Source organism: Crocodylus porosus, unplaced genomic scaffold (genome assembly GCF_001723895.1).
Source record: "Crocodylus porosus isolate Cpor-Errol unplaced genomic scaffold, CroPor_comp1, whole genome shotgun sequence".
NCBI lineage: Eukaryota > Metazoa > Chordata > Crocodylia > Crocodylidae > Crocodylus > Crocodylus porosus.
The window spans coordinates 130531983-130551982 of record NW_017728906.1 but is presented as its reverse complement, the minus strand read 5'-3'; the positions used below and the strand labels follow the sequence as shown (position 1 = coordinate 130551982).

General features: G+C 38.4%; 1 protein-coding gene across 1 annotated transcript in view; it reads right to left on the bottom strand.

Annotated features, from left to right (window-relative positions):
- DACH1 (dachshund family transcription factor 1) overlaps positions 1 to 20000 on the bottom strand; it is a 527995-nt gene that overhangs the window by 134626 nt on the left and 373369 nt on the right. The window contains exons 6-7 of the mRNA XM_019529808.1: positions 12731 to 12866; positions 7112 to 7246 (exon numbers count right to left, since the gene is read on the bottom strand). Of these exons, the coding sequence (XP_019385353.1) occupies positions 7112 to 7246; positions 12731 to 12866 (271 nt within the window). The remainder of the gene's footprint in view (positions 1 to 7111; positions 7247 to 12730; positions 12867 to 20000) is intronic.

Here is a 20000-nt window from a genome sequence, read left to right as displayed (position 1 = left end):
CAAGTGGCAGTCTGGGGCAAGACGTGGGGGGAGGGGTCAGGGTCTGGGTTGTCTGCCCCCTCTACTACTTGCATCCCCTCCACTTTCTCCCTGCCAATGCTTTCCTTGCTTTCCTCGCGGCTTACGCTCTTCCACTTATTTCTCTGGTGCGGAGGTGGCAGGGGAATGAATGTAAAAGGACCCTCAAATAATTTGGTTATATACATGGGGAATTATAACAAATTTATACTTTTCCATGCATATAAGTAATTATTTGGGAGATCCTCTTAAATTCAAGGGTATCTCAAATTTAGGTAAATATAGCATATTCCAAATTGTAATTGTAGTAGTGACTCAGATTCTGAAACCTTATACTATTTCACTGAAAAAAATCTGACAAAGAAATGTAGAGATACTGGAGGAGGAAAAGTAAAATGGAGTATATTAGACTCAAATAAGAATGAAGCAGAAAAGAGTAAGTAAATAAAATGGTATTCAGGCTGCCTAGGACTAAGCTATGTCAAATTTGCAACTCTAAGTAGATGAAATGAGGAGCATGTGTGCACAACACTTTAGAGCAGGTTAAATGCTTCTGCACACACATGATGTTGGTGTGTGCACATGTCGGCGGCATATGGCACAGTAATTCCAGCTGCTATAGCAAATTCAGCGGTGTAATATGTCTCTAGTTGTAACAATTATTCTCTCTTCTCCTACTCAATTTAGAGCTGATTAAACCCCTGTGTCATGCATACACCCAGACTTACCTGCTTTTCTGGCCACAGGGAGGGGAGGGTGAGCTGCCAGTGGGCAGAGCAGTCCCTGGGCTGCTGGGGTGGGCTGGTGCTTCCCTCCACAACAGCAGCGGACTGCCCTCCAGGAAGCACCTGCCCACAGGCACCTAGCTCAGGTGGTGCTCTCCCCTACCCAGTGCTCTCCTACCTTGGGGGTCTTTAAGAGAAGGCTAGATAGGCATCTGGCTGGGGTCATCTGACCCCAGCACTCTTCCCTGCCTAGGTAGGGGGTCGGCCTCGATGATCTGTTATGGTCCCTTCTGACCCTAGCATCTATGAAACTATAAATGACTTGGGATGAAGCAAACTAAAACTTCTCTGAGGAGTTTTAGTTTGCTGCCCTACAGCCATGGAGTGCAACACCACGCTCCGAGCAGCTCAGGGTCTTTACAGGAAGACCTGCAGGTAGCCTGGCAGTAGCCAGGGGAAGGCTGGCTCCACCCAAGAAAAAAAAAAGTCACGAGCCTGATCTTCCCCCTCTCCATTCCCCCCTGAGCCTGTCTGCCTGCGCAGTGCCTTCTCCAAGCCAGGTTCCTTTGAACAGGTGCTGCCTGGGGGAAGGTGTGCTGCTGTCATGGAGGGAAGCACCCCCCCCCCCAGCAGCCCAGGGACTGCTCTGCCTGCCAGCAGCTTGCCCTCCACTCCCTGACACCAGAAAAGCAGGTAAGTTTGGGTGTGCATGACACAGGGGTTTAATCAGCTGTAAACTGAGTAGGGGAAGAGAGCACACCTGTTACAACTGCAGTATAATCTATGTACTTATAGTTATAAACATGTTCTGTTAAATATGAAAATGAAATACATATTTAACAAATTAAAATACTTAGTAAAAATAATAAATAAACATTAAATGAGTAGGGTAAGATGGTTTGTAGATACAACTTTATCCCCAAGGCAACTCCATGAAACTATTCTCATAAAGTTTTGGGTTTTTTTCATGTGTAAAACCGTAGTCTGACCAGGGACATAACCTATGTTCTTGAATCTTTGTTTGCTGTCTTCACTTGAAGACAGTGCCATTAAAAGAGAATGAATATTGGTACCAGAATTTTATTTTTGTTCTTAGCTTTTAGAAATAATAATTTGCTTTTTTGAAGACTGGCTAAAGGTGATTACATTTCTAGTTGAATCACTGGAACATTTAAATAAGTTCCTGCTCAGCATTCAGTATGGTGGAGTTGTTAAATAATTTTTTCTTTTCTTTTTCAAGGTAGGTGCCATAAATGTAGGACACAAATTGATTGGATATCTGGAATTGTTCACATGAAGATAGAGGGGCACAAAATTTGTATTTGCATATACTGAAGAAGTTGCATAAAATATATTCACATAAAGTGAAAACAATAATTGGGAATGTTTAATATGCAAGTTTCTGATTGTGATATACTTGAATTGCAAGTGCAAGAGCATTTTAAAAGAGGTTCATGTGGATCACATGAAAAACACTTACAATAGTTCCATTAATACTAAGGTTAAAACAAATTTCTAATGGGAATAGTTTAGATTCTGTGGTGAAGGTAGTGAATATTTTATCACAGAAACTGAAGTGAGCATACACAGTTTTCAACAGTAGAGTGTCCTTTCCATAACACCTCAAATAGCATATTCAATTTAAAATGTAAGAATGACATTCAGGCTTCATTTACTATTGGTGTCAATCTAAAAAATATAAATTGATGCAGATAGAAGATTCTAATCTGATGCCCTAGGGCCAGATCCAATAAAGGACTTAGGCATCTAAGAGCCAGACATTTCAGCATCTAACTTTCAGGCACTTGGCTCCAAACTGGAATCTCAAACTCTACACTCCATCCAAAATTGATGGTGAGGGTTGTGCACTTCAGAATCGTATCCAAAACATTCAACATGTTGAGCAGGGAACTGCCTAAAGATAGCATGCTCAAAAATGCACTTGCCTAGAGCTAGCCAGTAGGGAAATGCTGAGGACATAGGTGAGGCATAAATGCCTCCGCTCCCAGACACTCCCTTGGCTGAAGGAAGACACCTTCATTCACTCTGCAACTCTCTCTCAAAGGTCAGCAACTATCCTTTTCTTTGGAAAAGTTGAGCAGGCATACTGTTGTGTTGTAAAGGCAGCTAGAAGAGGTGATGATTAATCAATGCTTCTTTTATTACCTGCAACAGTTATGAGTCAACTTAAGCACTGAGTTGATAAGAGCTGAATTAGTCTTTTCTGCATTACCCAATACAAACCTCCACCACCATAATAATGCCTTTTTGTGAAATCATACTTAATTTTTTAAGGATACATGTATCATGAAAGGATATCTAATGTGCAAGCTGCCAAGATGAGGACAACTTGTCTTGATGATGACTGCTGTCAGGTATTTAAACTACCCTCCTTCCTAGGATTATTTGCAATTTTGCAGTACATTTTCAGTGAATCTGGAAAAACTGTTACCTTCTGATGATCAAGAAGATGGGCAAAAAATGTAGAATAGTTTACTTTCCTGAGGTATCAGGTAAAAGCTGTCTTGAAAACAGGTGCTCCTCCTATTTTGCTATTAAAGCATTTACTGCTACAAGTATTGCTCTAGGTCTGATCAAACCTATCCACTGATTTTAATAAGCTTTGGATCAGTCCCATGCAGAGGCATAATTACTAAGTTTTGTGTACTGCCCTCGAATCCTTCTTCACCACCCTGCTCCTCTGTCCTTGAACCACAACTTTTCAGCTCTCAAGTAACTTGCTACCACACCAGCCCTCCCTGCTCTGTGCTGGGGGCTGCTTTATCATTCTCATGCTATCCCATTGCAGATACCTCTCTTTACTCGCAGCACTGATTCCAGTTACCACCAACTGCTGGGAAGGGGCAGTGAGAGTAGTAAGGGCAGCAGTGTAGTTCAGAGCTGCATAGTTGTAGTTCAGGTACAGAGGAACGCAGGGAATATATACCAGGGAGGCCTTCACTTCTACAGGCAGAGGGGACTTGGGGCACACCATCAGAACTTGCCCCCATGACTAGTACCCCAGTCATCCATCATTAATTACACTACATGTCTGAGAATCAACTCCAAGTCCCAGAGCAGTAACAGCATATTGATTTCAATAGGAATTGGGGTCATTCAACCATTTGGGGTGTAAGGCCCCAAGACTGAATAGACTTTAGAGGTTCACATGACAGAATTAATTAAATGACTGAAAAATCCCAGACTTACTAGTCATTATTCCTTTTTTGTTTCCACCATATTAAAATAAACCAATTCTTTCTGCTAAGAATAACAGTTCTGGCTAACCAAGTGTTTTAAAGAAATCCAAACAGATCACACCACTTTGGAACGGGCAAATTAAATGAGCAAAACCCAGCTGCACATGCACTGCATCTATAATCATTATGCTATACAACACAGCTACAGGAGAGGTAGATTAGCTCTTTTTTGCCAAGGATACAGGATGATTCCTCTCCTTGACCCAGCCCATCAGTTAAATGATGACTGGCCCCTTCTGGCTTTACTTATACCCACTTAAAATGTAATGTGTCTATTACTTTTCACTACTAAAACTTTGTCTCCCATTTAAATTTCCCATTGATTTTAATTAAATTCTCCCTAAGCTCAGGACCTTGAAGAGCTTCTTGTTTTTAAAAAAATAGAGGTGGGGACAAAAAGGAAAGAGACAGAGGCTTTTTCACCAGGTGGGATTTCCCAAGTTCTCACAGCTGTAATTAAAAGTCATTCTAGTTCTAGCTGATAGATTGACACAAATGTGTCTCAGAAGAAAATAGAGTAATGCATAAATGCTTAATGACTCATTCAAAACTTCTGCTTTTTTTTTTTTAAGTCAGATTATAAGGACAACAGTTTCGAGCCTAAGAATATGCATGCCTGAGTTGCTTTTGTTTGCATTTTTTAATATAATAATTACTATTTGACTGATTAGAAGTGATAAAAGAACGCTGAATATTTGAACTGCAGGGCCATAGTGAGACAGATAATTACTATCTTCGCAAACATAGACGTTTTCATAGATTTCATAGACATTACGGCTGAAAGGGACCTTGGAAGATCATCGAGTCCAGCCCCATGCTTGAAGGGCAGGAAGTCAGCTGGGGTCACAGGATCCAAAATAAGCATCCAATTTGCTCTTGAAGGTGTTCAATGTAGGTGCTTGAACCACCTCCGATGGCAGGCTGTTCCAGCCCTTGGGGGCTTCTGAAATTCTTCCTTATGTCCAGCCTGAAACGGTCTTGTAGTAGTTTATGACCGTTCAACCTCGTCATCCCTTGGGGCGCTCTGGTGAACAAACGTTCCCCCAGATACTGGTGGTCACCCCGATAAACTTATAGGTGGCCAACAGATCACCCCTGAGCCTGCACTTTTCCAGGCTAAAGAGCTCCATGGGTCTCAGCCTGTCATCGTAAGGTCTGCTTTTCTGACCTCTGATCATGCACGTGGCTCTTCTCTGGACTGTAACTGAAATCACTTGTTTTAATACAGATAAGTTTAGTATTAAAGTTACAGCACTGGTATGAGAGACATGATAAATGTAGTCATGACAGAAAACAATTTTTAATTTAGTATACCCTATCAATCTAGATAGCTCATGAATACTTACCATAAATTCAATAGGCTGAAACAGAGGGAGAAAGAGTAGGAAAAATAGATGGTTTGACCTAAACAATGACTGCTGAAGAAATAAAATCCTTAGGAGTTTCAATGACACCAGATTTAATAGCTACTCTGAACTGGTGATGGCATGGAGAGATACATTTGTGGTAACACTAAAAACAAAAGTCATCATTTTAAGAGAGAAAACTTGTATATATGACAACAATAAGTGCCACACTGTGTTGGTTTTACCAGGCTAACTACACTACACTGGGAAAATATAGGCTGAAATTAAAACATTTACGAAATTCAAAACAATTTGATCACATCATACTTCTCAGCAGGGATACCACTTGCAGGGCTGAGTGAGGGCACATAAGAAGTTAAAACAGGTTGTGTGTGCATTGAAGCAAAATTAATAGTTTATATAAAAGAAATGTTGTTTCCACTAATTTTTAGGGTAATCTTATTAAAAATACCACATGTCCAAAATGGAACTGTCCAGATTTTAATTTTCTTCCCCTATCTCAAAGTTCAAACACAGGACTGAGAAGGTAACCTCTCATAGCTATTAAAATAGAACACAGAGTGTCCTGTTCTTTAATCTTTCTTGTTAACACACATTTTTTTTTCCAGCTGTACTGCTGTGAGAGGGGAATTAGACATGTTAGTCTAGAGTCAGACAGAAGACAGTATAGATCTGCACCTTTAGACCTGGTACAGACATAATACTTTTATTGGTATAAGTGATTGAAAACTGGTCTATAACCATAAGAAAACAGAACAAAAATTAGGTGCACATAGGCTGGTTTAATAATGGTGCTGCCACCCCTGTCCCCTCCATCAAAGGGCAAATGTGTGTTCTGTTCACTATTGATCTAAACCACACTGCTTACAGAAACCCCTGCAACTTTGATTCCACTTCGGACTTTCTTAATGTCTGTACCTAGCTTCTTAGGCTAACTAAATCAGATACACAGCATAAATGTTCATAAGCAGAGGGCTTATTTCATCAGAGACTGAAGAAATAAACCCTCTGCTTATGGAAGCTTATGCTATACATCTGATTTAGTCTATAAAGGTGCAAATCTATCCTGGCTTCTAACTTCATATTTCAGTTATATAGAGAATTGAATAAATGTGTATACTCAACATCATGATATGCTAACTTGATCAATATAAACATTAATAGACTATTAATCTAGATCAGACATTTGCACTCATTTAGTCGATCAAATTTAAAATAAATCTCACAATATCTACCAGATCTGGTTTTTTTGCTGTTGGCTAGTGTAAAGCCAGGTATTAACCTTGCTTCTTTCTTTACGGGACTTAACTTTTATGTGTTGTCATATCAGAAAACTCAGATCACCAAAGTGCATCACAAGAGGATGGACTTTAGGTGGCATATATTTCATTGGAGAACTATAGTTGCAACAATTACCTAACAGTGTTCTTAGCTATCATTAAAATACTATTAAAGAATCAATCATCTACCTAGACCATGAGGAATTAGTTTAGGCCAACATTTGTTGTACTTATCCTTTCTTCCTTCTTTACAGCTTTTGTTATAAAGCATAGTCCATATTAGTCTATGTGATAGACCAGGGGGACCCCAAAAAATCCATGGTCCCATCAAGATTTCACTTATTCCACAACACACTATTATTAAGGCAATATTTAATAATAATCTTATTATGTAGCCACCAATATCTGGGCCATAACCTTTGGTTTTTATTACAATAGGAAGAATATCACATTCGTTTTACCTTTTTCAATGTGTATTCTTTTTGTCTCATGCCCAACCTCATGACCAGCCAGATCACCCTCTTTAGGACCAGGTAGGACGTTAGGTGACAAACCCATTAGCATCTGATTCATGGAGAGCCCATTCTGATGGACAGCTGCTAGAGACACATACGAAAACAAAGACAATAATAGTATTAAACCCCCACACAAACAAACCTACAGTTACTTCTTTTTGTATTTTTGTATGCAGTGTTCTAGATTCGATTCTACCTACTAGGCACATCTAGATGGAATTAGGCACATAAGTGTGATTCTATTCCATCCTGTTTGAGTTTCTGAAAAAATAATACTAGTGGTGAATAGGTCTTCCTCTTCCTCCCTACGTTTTTGGTGACTCAATCTTAAGGAAAAGGGTGACTTTTACTAACCTTATTGAATTAATACATTTTCAGGGATTTGAACAGGGTAGAATAAAAACACACTTTGGTGTTTTGGTCCAGTTACATGCCTAATAGATGGGATAGAATCTAGCCCTATCTGTCTCAATCATCCAAGAAAACTAATAACACCAAAGTGATATCAAAATTCTTTCAGAGATAACCCCCTTTTTGTATTATTGCTCTTTCTTGGTTCATTTAAAAATATTGGCTTTGGTAACTTTGTTCCCTCCCTCCCTCTCCCCCTCGAGAATTTAAAAACATTCTGGAAAAGAATGAAAGGCAATGAAACGCCAAGAAATTGAGAGATGTCTTGAGAAAAGAATAAGGGCTTATTTGCATTAAGTGATATAAAGGCAACAAAATGGGAACAAACTGAGAAATGGCTTCAGAGGCAAATAAGGTCTTATTTGTATTAAGAGGTATAAAGTTTCTGTGTATCAGCACACTAAGTGCCACAAACTAAAGGCCTACTTTGTAAAACCTCTTTTTTTAAAAAAAATATACACCAGAGGATAATAATATTACATGGTAGGTGGACTGAACATGTAGTTTAGGTCTTTTCCATACATATGTTCTGTTGCCCGTATTCAGCATAGTTCAGGCACAGCTCACATAAACCTGAGAAACCCATATAATCCAGATGTGCAAAAGGATGATGCCTTTTGTGAGAAAATTCCTCAATGCCTTCTCAGGTCTGATCCCCATCTATGTAGGAACCATCTTGTTTTTGTTGCCTCCCAACCCCCATGAGAAAATAGTTATCAGAGCTGGATATAGAGTGGCAAGAGGAAGAAGGTATATATTTTATTTTAAAATAAATTAATAAATTGCTAAGCTGGTACAATGCCAAGGGACCCTATTATCCTGATTCTTAAGGGGGCTAGTGTTGGCAGATTTTGCCCCTCACTGCTTGGAGGCAAGTTTAAAAGGCTATACTTCCTAAATTAAAGCTTCTAAGAGGTGTGACTCCCTACTATTCATTGATTCTCATGGAACTGGGAAAATGTAAGGCTGGCTGGGTCTGGGTTGTATTTTCTTCAGACACAAACACACTTCTGCAGTTGAAATCATGGGCATCTTGTAATAGGCTTGATTAACCCATTTAAATGGTCATCCTCAGACTATGATTTTTATTGAACTATAAAAATATCTTTCCAACTCTGAGATGAATTGACAGTAGCAGGGCAGAGATGATGACTGAGGGGTCATAACTAACAGCATTGTCCAGTGGTTACACAAGGGAAATCAAATCTTTGGAATACAGAATAAAGAATAATTCCTGCAAATTGGGAGTTTGGGAAAGTCATAGAATTTGTAACACCCCCCAAAACTACAGAGGCTAGTTATTCTGAGTGAGGTCCTAAATTTCTCCACAAGAAAAAGGCTCTCACAGGGATAACCAGCTCTTCTCTTGGCATTCACAGAACATATCTCACATCAACGTCTGTCCCAAAATGAAATACAGTTAACCAATTAAGCTGTACTATATAACTCAAAACTTTCAAATGCTGTGGTACAATTTATATACGGAATAAAGGGAGAATCTGGGAGCTAAATAATATAACCTTCCTTAAAGGAAAACTGCAACCATTTCATCAGCTTAGCAACAAGAAACATCTAAGATAAACACTTCTTACCCTGAATACATTTTGAAATGCATGCAGAAGAAAGGGTTATAATTATCCATTGTGTTGGTTGAGGTAACCTTACTAAAGAATTTTGTACTCTGGCCAAATAGGAATCTAAAATGTAGTGAAATATTTTTAACATATTGTGGACTCATTTTTAAATATGCAGTGATTTTAAAAAAGTTAAGAAGTTAATGCTGGATATAAAGTAAGCTGGTGTAACTTCACTGAAGGTAGTAAGTTGCCCCATCAGCATTAGGTATAAATTTAGTCATGAAATCTCTTTATACTGGGCACATCTACATGAGATGTTTACTTTGGAGTTGTCTAATTAACTATGCAGTAAAGTCTCAGCATCTATACATATGGCCTCATTAGACCACAGTAAGCCAATTAACTCCACTGTAAGTTAGTACTAGTAAACAGAAGTACTATCCTGAAGCAGTACTACTTAGTGCTCCACAATGCATGTGTAGACACTGATGGATCTGACTGGGGCACAAGGGTGCTTCAGTGTGGGAGCTGTCTGCTGGCTAGCCCCACAGTGAAGCACCTTTGTGCCCCCACCAACCCCTCTACATGTTGAACTGAGCCAGAGTAGCGGGAAGACCTCCCGGGGCACCTGCCAGACAGGGCTGCTCTGACTTAGCATAATGTGCTGTGGTTCTGGGTGCACATGTAAATGCAGCACCTGGGAGCAATAAACTCCTGCATGAACAGCACCACAGTTTATTCAGGTGCATTAATTTCATGTGTAGATGCACCCACGTGAGCCTATGTACACATTTAATTAATGAGAAACAATAAACTCCAGAGCAATTTGAGCCAGGGTAAACTACTCCAGGCACACCATCCACACATGTGCACAGGACAGCAGCAATTTGAGCCAGGGTAAGAGCAATCCTGGGCTGGAAGAGGATACAGGGTGTCAGCCCCAGACGGAAGTGTCAGGTGGCGGAAGGGCTGGCTGGGGCATGAGAGTGCTGAAAGCACAGAGCCAAATGGCTAGGCTGCAGGCAACAGTCTGACCCCCAGCTGGCTGGACTGACCTGCTTCATTATTGTGCTTTATGTATTTTAATCTGAAAATTTAGGTGTGAGGGCTTTCCTGTGAACATCCGCTGCTGAGGAACAGGACTCAGGCAGTGAGATCGTGCAGATAAAAGGGAGAGTTTCAAAGTCTCTTGCATCCTCTCAAAAATACAGTAGCCTGTATTTAAGTAAGTAGCCTACTCTGCAGTAAAGTGCATGTGTAGATGTGGCTACTGAAAACAAAACCATTTAAAACCTAATACAGTGTATACAGGAAAAAGTATTACTTTGTTTAAATCAGTGGTTTTCAATCATTTTTATACTCAAGGCCCCTGGAAAGGAGAAAAGGGGAAAAGATATCCTCAGGAGAGCACATCTGCTTATCTCTTCTCTCCCAACAGCACCTTTCAAAGGCTGTCAGAGCACTCCAGCATGCCATGGTTCCCTGGTTGAGAATCACTGCTTTAAAAATTAGTGATTGTATTTTTGAGAGGATGCAAGAGACTTTGAAAAGGAAAACCTCAATAAAACTGGAAATATTTATAGTGATAAAACATGCTATTGTAGGAACTATTCTTAAATTTATCATTAATTTAAATGTCTAATTTTGTTAAGAATCAACTCCAGAGGGCCTGGCCCAGCATCAATAAAGACAGCAGGAGTCTTTCAATTGACTTTAGAGGACATTGCAATAGGTTTATACAGCCTATTAAAAATAAAATTTTAAAATAAAAATTTAGTTTAGTGTTAATGTCAGACTACAAAACTTTAGTGTAGTTCTCATACTCCAAATAAAAAGCTGGGAAAGTAAGCAGTTTTATATAATAACCAGGGAACCTGATTTTCTCTGATAAATATAAAAGCCTCAATTTTCAGATTAAAAAAAGTAACCCAAAACCCACATTTGTCTGTGATTAAAATGAAACACCGCTAATATATAGATATCTAGATCTAGATCTATCTATATGGAGATAGATAGATAGATAGATCCCTATACCTATATTCTAATATTATAAAAGCCTAAATCTGTCTGTCTGTCTGTCTATAACACTTTATTCACACTCTGATTTGCTGATGGAAACACCCAATCAGAGTGCTTCAAGCATGGAGGAGTGCCGCCATTGTTCCAAAGCCATGCTGAGGACTGGACAGAGGGTTGGGGAGCTGAGGCCAGCAGCGCTAGCCTTGGCTCCCCAATCCCACTCCCTGCAAGCAGTGCTAAGGACCAGACAGGGGGTGGGGGAGCTGAAGCCAGCAGCACTGGCCTCAGCTCCCCCACCCTGGTCCCTGCAAGAGGCAGAACAGCAGCAGCATGGGGCATTAGAGGGTGGCATGCCATCCCTGTCCCCCTCCATCCCACGTCATTCTTGATGGGCAATTGGCTAGAATAGATATAGATAGATATAGATAAATATAAATATAGATCTCTATCTATATCTAAATATAGTGCTGTTTCATTTTAATCATGGAAAAGTGTGGATTTTGGGTTACTTTTTTTAAACCAAAAATTGGGGATTTTTTTCATCATATAAAACCAGGATCCAGCTTATTACCATTGAAAACATTTTTCACCTGTAAAAGAATGGAGCATTATTTTCATTGCCATCTACTTTCACAGGTGACTATTTTAGAAATAAGCCAGCTAACCTCTTATCTAACAACCATCCCCAAAGTGCCATCCTAAATTTACACAGAAACCAAAATCTAAAGTATCTTCAAGCTAGGTGCCAAAGACCCCAGACTTACTCTTTGCCCATTTCTATGCTGCAGCGATGTGTTGTCAGTATAAAACTCAGAAGCATAGCAATAATGAAAAGAAGGAGCAGTGTAGAATACATTTATTGTGGTATTAATAAAATAATATTGGTTGAAAACCTCAATTTTCAGCCTGTTATACTAGAATATTTTAGAATCCTGGGTCTTTGCCATAAAATTTATATCCTGGACATAGAGGCTTGATAAAAATGGCATTACACTGAGATAGCATGGTCTAAATTCACTCTATCCTTTGCAAGTCATGAGGTGATAATACCCCCATCATTATCTATTTTTATATTTATCAAATTTAAAAGCTGAAGCCTGGTAATTGATTTCACTGAATTCTTGAATTATTTTTAAAGCAATTTATCATGTAAAATGTCACCTCTAAAATTGTATTTAATTATCAATAGAAGTATGATAGCAGGATTAAATAAAACTAAATTCCCTAAAATATCTATATATTTCCAGTTGCTATACACCTGTTCTAAAACTTATCTAGGAAATTGCTTTCCAGCTGTAATTCTATATTTCATAGCTCATATCTTTATGTTTAATATGACATAATGGCAATTTGTATCAGTACCTGTTAATGTAGCATCAGACATTATGATACTGTAAACCAGAGAATATAATGTCCACAGATAGTTACTGCAGCTGAACTTCAGCACATTATATATAAGAACTACTTAAAATGAGTCCATTTTGATTTTTTTTTAAAGAAAAGAACAGCTACAACTAATCAGATTTAAAGTGGTGACAAGCAAAAGAATGTAACATACGGATTCGGTCTGAAGAGCTCTCAGTCCGTGCAGGCGAGCTGGAAACACTGCTGCTTCTATGGGATGACGGATGGCTACCAGGTCTTCGACCCTCTTCAAGGGAAGGAGCAGGAGAAGGACTGTCTGGAACACGTTCCTATACCCCATAAAAAAACAAAAGAAGTTGAGCATCACAGCCCTTTTGCATATTGAATACCATTTTATACAATAGAATCTCCCTTTTATCTGCACGATCTCACTGCCTGAGTCCTGTTCCTGAGCAGCGGATGTTCACAGGAAAGCCCTCACACCTAAAACTCTAGAGTTTATAGAAAAGTATAAGACTTGATCATTCAGTTAGATGTATAAACTGATTCTCTGAATGAGGCTTATTTTTAACAGTAGAGGTTTTATTTATAAAATATTATGTCACTGAGCTCTTTATTTCCTTTTGATTGCAGATACCACTATCGCTGAAAGATGTAATGTATTTATAAATAAATAAAAGATTTTAATAATTTTATTTTCACTGGGTGTATTTACACATGCACTTTACTGCAGAGTTGACTAATAAGCTCCACAGTAAAGTTCTACAGTCTACACAGTCTACACATGCACTGGAATTAGGGTGCAGTACATTAATTAACACCACCAGGATCAATACTATCTTATGGCAAAGTCATTTACTGCACTGAAATGCATTTATAGAAGGTGACAAGGTAGAAGCCAGATTCCTGCCTGACATCTAGCCACATGGCTCCACAGTTCTGCACCTTTGTGCCCCAGGCAGTCCCTCCACCACCCACCACTGCCACTCAGAGCCCAGGGCTGTCCTCCTGAGCCTACTGCTAGCCCAGGGCTACTCTGCCTCAGAAAATGCTGCTGTCTCAGGTACAGACGTAGACACTGCATCAGGAGCAGCTGACTCTAGCTCAAAGAGCTCTAGAGTTTATTACCTTGCATTAACTGAATGTGCAGGTGCACCCACTGACTAGAATTCTACCGCTCAATGTAGCCTCACTCATTTCAGTAGGACAATATGAGGAATAAGACACTATTGAATGTAAAGGAATCACAATCCATACCTAAATATAAAATGACCAGAATGGAAACATATTAACATACTCTAAATTGGTTAAAAACATACAATTTTATGATTTTTAAGCAATGTATTTTTTAAAGCTAATGTCAATGAGTCTACGTATATGATAAACAGCATATGTGAGGAATCTGTAATAGGGGTCAGGTTAAGTATCAAATACATATGATACCCTTGCATCTTTAAAAAGAAAACAATAAGCAAAGAGCAGTAAACTTGGCTCTGGAGAACTATTCTTTTATGAAAATGCAGGGTCTTCTCTTGTAATCATTGAGCTTTCTCAATAACCATCACTTTCAAGGGCCTAAACATAGTTGAAGTTAGCAAAGAAAAGAGTAGCTAATAACATAAATAACAGTCTTGTGGGAGAGGTGGGACTGCTCAGAAAATAAGACCCAAAGGAGACACTTGCATGTGCACTTTAATGTATATTAGCCTATTTTAATGTGCATTAAAACATCACTGAAATACCTTGCTATTTACTTAATGCACATTAAAACAGGTTAATGTGCATTAAGCATCACTTAAAACAGTTTTAAGTATTCTGACAGGTTGTGATCTTTGTGAGTTCTTTGAGAATTGTTTGATTATACTTTATAATTAAAAAAAACAGTGAAAAACAGATCTGGCATTTACTGAGGGGGATCCCTGAGTTTAATAAAGGAAGCCTTGGGTCTAAAAAAATTGAGAACCACTGAAACACACATGAATATATATATATATGCAATCAAACAATTCTCACAGTTGCTCTTTAGTTAATGCGCCTTAAAGCAGGCTAATGGGTGTTTTCTCAGAACTTCACAATGGAGGGTACTTTTACATGTGCTTCGGGGGTAGGGAGAGTTGGCGCTTAATTGCAAGTGAGTCTTAGAACCGCTCTAATTAAAGTGCTACCATGCCTCATGTATCAGCATCCTTACACTTGGGCTGCTGGAGTATGGAAACTGCCACTCAATCAAATCTGCTCTGACTTGCTGGAATTCCAGTGTTTGGAGCAGCCTCAGCGCTCATGTATAGGCACCCAGAGGTACCACATTTAATGTGTATTAACTGAAGTGTGTTAGTGTATGTGTAGATGCACCCACTAACAGACTTTTTATGATCTAGAATATGAAAAAATATCTAAGAACTAGTTAGACATTCTTTGTGACTATGAAAAGAATGAAGATATATTTTTCTCTGTGGTCACAGCGGGGAAAGGATTTCAAACTGCACTAGAAGAAATTTAGCTGGAGATTAAGGACACCTTTCTGATTATGAGGGAGGTCAAGTATTGGAATGGGCTTTTTCAGGACCTAAGAGACCAGGATGAAATCTTGAATTATTGAGGGCAATGAAAGTTTTGCCACTGAATTTACTAAAAACAGAAATTCACTGAATAGTTTCAAGAGAAATGAGCTCCCAATCAGGATATAATGTGTTTAAATGTTAAATATGCTCAGTAGTTTACAGTCATGACTAACCATTCTGGTTAAATTACAGAAATTACATCTCGAGATGGAGTCTGTAAGGAAGTTACATACTATAATAGATTCGTGTGTGCGTGTGTGCGCACGCGCATGCGTGCATGTGTGTATATATTATATATATAAAATGTGATTTTCAGTGGTTCTCAACTTTATTAGACTCAAGGCTTCCTTCATTAGGCTCAGGGAACTCCCTCAGAAAAAGCCAGATCCTATTTTTTTTTTTTTACTATAAAATATATTTAAACAATTCCCAAGGAACTCACAAAGATCACAACCTGCCAGAATACTTTTGACAGTGTGGATTTCTATATGAAATCTCTTGGTTTATACATCATGTTTGTATACCTAACAGGGCTAATATTGTTTGACACCCCACACCACTCTTGAAAGGGTTTCAAAAGAGACCCCAGGGTGTCAGGGCATTCTGGTTGAAAATCACTGATGTCTATGTATATATGAACTACCTGCTTTATCTATATATCTACATCTATGTCTATATATCAATAAAGAACAAACACTTTTCTTAACAAGGCAAAATATTTATAAAAGTTTGCTATTCACTAAAGATGTTATTCATGTAAGAGTTCTACTGAAAAAAATCTCCATGTTTGGCTTGTCATAGATATTTTTAGCTGTTCATTAATATTTTAATTTTCTTTCTTTGAAAATCATGATTTGTTAATAGATCTGGAGATACCTTTTTATAAAAAATAAAGTAAGTCTAATATAACAATACAATTTGCATTTGTCTTAGGAGAGGACATGAAAAGCTGTCACTGGTAATTCATAAAAGCGTTTCAAAGAAGGAGCACTCTCCTGTTTCTTATATCTCAAACTGCATTAGCAGTGACTTTGATTATCAGTATGCACAGTAGCCATATGAACATTTATTTTGTTGAATACATTCCAAAGAAAATTAACAACATGTCTATCTATACTAATCAATAAAACTTTTCAGGATACTTTCCCATAAATGTTTGCTGTACTTGCTACTGGGATTGCAGAGAGTTTCAATACACTATTAATGGAGTAGGTGAAGACCTCTGAAAACAATGTATCAAGACATCTAACTGGATTCTATTTTAATAGTCTTTATTTTTTAAGTTAAAACACTGATGACAAAAGTTTAACTGCATCATAGCTCTAGGCTTATTATTGAGTTTGATTGTGTTTACATGCCCATAAACTAAGTAGTCAAGTGGAGAATTATAATTTAGAAGTTTTCAGAATGCAATAGATATATTTCTTTAGATTTAGGAGGATTTAAGCATGCACAGGGTGCAGCTTTGGTATAAATTGGAACACAGCATATTTAATCATTTCATTTAATATATAATTTCACTGTTTGGCATACAATGTATTGTTCTTTGAAGGGTTTCATTAAAATGAAATCCAGTGAGCATATAAGATTTGAATACAGAGCTGCAGAGTAAATTAATTTATTTAAACAGCTTAATTTGTTTATCCTATTTATGTGTGCTTTTACAACACATTTTAAGATGAAGACAGCAAAAGGAACATATAGGACAACAAAATACAATTATTATGGAAACAAAACAGATAATGAGTTTTATTCACATATAATAAGGCAGTGGAAGACAAAGTGTATGTATTCTGAGTTTATCAGTTTATTTGTGGAATATTCTTCACTTGAACAGACTTGGGACTGAACTAGGCAGGAGGGTAATTAATTTATTACCTCAACTTACTGCTTTATAGTCTTGCTTCATAATTCCACCAATCAATAATATAGAGTCTCTTGCAATTTTTGTCTTTATCAAAACAAGCTGCACTAATAAATGAAAATGCTAGTAATAATACACTGAAAGACTTTCTCACTTGAAAAAGGGCATACTAATAAACTAATGGTGCTGGCATATCAATATATGAAAGTTACTCTATCATTTATTTTTACAAGGGCATTTGTAGAGAAGAGATGAAAATTTAGTGTTTTGTAAAATATTAGCTCTATGTTTCAAAATTGCTTGAATTAAAATAAACTTGTGAACAGGAAGTACATAAAAATCTAGTCAATTAATAACTCAGATATGAACAAGGGCACAATAGCTATCTTTTGATGCATGTGAAATACCACCTTTGAACAAACAGAGAGAGAAGAATCAGACCTAATCCTGAGTCTGACAGTAACTTCATCTGGGGGCTTGTTGAAGTCAACTTACTTAACTGATACATTTCTCCTAAAATGTGTCCCCATTTCTACAGCAAGCTCTACTCCAATGAAACATTAAAAAACATAGGCAGTGGTAGGCACTTTATCTATATTTGTGTTCCCTCTGTTACTGACAGTGAGAAAATGTACTAGTAGCAAGGCTTTGTGTGCCCAGTGCACATCAAATACTTTCCTAAAATCCAAATATATGGAGGAAGACTCTCCACCCTACTTTAATATATTTTTACTATTTAGGCCCAAGTTACTGATCCCTAGTTAGGAACCCCAAAGCTTGTTTCCTCCTCTTGTGTGGAACCTCTAGCATATACAGAAATTCAGAGGCAAGGAGGAGGCATGTAAAGAGCAAGGAAGGATGTGATTGTATATTATTAGAGTGATCTGGTAAACTCTTGCTGGTAGGTGGTTCTTTGGAGAATATTGCCAGCTGGCTTTAAGGCACTCTAGCCTGAATTCAGAAGCAGGCATGTAAAATGGGGAGATATAGCCTGTTCTTTAATAACCTCATTTGCTATGATCAGTGGTTCATTATAGGTGATGTTTTTGCTTGGAACACTAATTGTATAGTTCTAAAAAGTGAATCAACGCTGGTTATCGTGAATCCCCTCATTAAATGGGATTTCTAAAAACACGTCACCAAAGAATGTAGGAATTGTACCACATTATAGAAAATCAGTGAAATCTGTTCAAAGAAACAGATATCCATTTTAACAGGCAAGTAAGTCATCACCTTCTGCATGGGGAATCAAGGCAAATCACTAATTGTATGTATCCTAAGAAGCCTGAGAACTTAAGTCCCTCTCCCTAGGAAGATACATAAGGGAAGAAGACAGAATCAAATCTGAGAACAGAATCATGCATCACTTCAGTTTTTATTTAATAAATTTGCACTTCAGTATTTCACCTTCCTAATGATGAAAATCCACAGTATATTTGGCAAAATCCACAGTATGTTTGGCAGAAAAATAATTTGTGGAGCACATCTTCATTCCCGCCCCCTCACCCCCATCCCACACCCACATTCACACACGCTTTATTTGAGGTTACAGAAATAAATGACTTTGTCCAGGTATACTTGGGCACACGACTGAATGGATCAAACAGCTCTCTCATCCTGTTTGGTTCATCTCTCCTTTCTGTTTTAGTCTCTGCCAGTAACAGTTTCAGATATAAAATGCTAAATACATTCTTCAGGCCTTTTCCTCTCAACATTTACTCTATCCAAGGTTCTCCCTCCTTCATTCCAGTCTTCTTAGTATTTAATCACCTAGACAATTTTGTAGTTTGCACAGACTTTACTCTGGGGCTCATTTTCACCTTTATCCTGTTCAGAGCTTTCTGGGACATACCTTTTCTCCCACTCTGTTCTATAAGAAACGTAGAGTATGGCAAAGCTCTCCCTATCTAGTTATTTCAAGCCTGAGCCTGCCAATATAATTTGCTTCACATAAAGCCCCCTGCCACACACACACACACACACACAATCTCAGGCTCAGTCACCTTACAATTCTAGGAACTCAGCCTCTCCTTTTAAATAGAAAATCACCAGTATGTTGGCACCTTGAATGATGTTTTGAATCTGTAATATTCAGAAATGGTGTTATTTCAACATACTGACTACTCTAATCCCTCTGTTCCTCTGTGCCTTACCAGAGCATCAGTGAGAACATTTCAGGAAAGACTTAAGGCAAGTGGACTCTGTACCTAGATAGATTCCAGGAAGAATACCATAAATTAAAATCTTCAAGAGCTGATTGGGACCAGCGCCCAACTAATCATATTCCATCAGAAGTACTGGCATAAAGCCTATGGAAGGTACTCATTAACTTAGAAGGGAAAGAAGTGAAGTGAGATACTATTTATTACCCCCTCACTGGTGCATCTACATGTGAATATTAATGCCACACAGTAAACTCCAGGACAGTTCACACTAGAGTTTATTGGCAATTATTTTGGATGGAGGGCCGCTTACCAGGTTCTGGCAAGCTGTTGAGGGCTGCATGGGTAGGCCCACGCCTTGACAGGTGCCTTGTCCCCCGGTCATCATCTTGTGACCGGACGTCCCACACCCTAACCCCTGACCTTTGCCACTAGAAGTCTCTCTCCTTGCCCCTGGAAGTACTCCTTTCAGCAAGGGGTTTTGCCATCTTGGAACCATAAAAATACCAAATTATATTCTAAAAAGTGAACATCTACAGCACTCATTAATATGTTTTCAAAAAAATACTTTTGTCCTGATTTACATGCATTTGTGCAGTGAACATAGAGGTGATTGCACAATAGCTTAAAATGAAGTCTTATTCTTGTATATTAGAGTCATCTGGTAAACTCTTGCTGGTAGGTGGTTCTTTGGAGAATATTGCCAGCTGGCTTTAAGGCACTCTAATTTGGGGTGGGTATAGGTTTGTGGGGGACTGTGTGTGTGTGGCTTGTGGGGGGATGTATGTGGGAGGGGGGCAGCTGGGATGTGATGGGGTGTGGGTGCATGTTTATGGTGGGGTGTGCATGTAGGACTCGCCCTACACAAACACACGC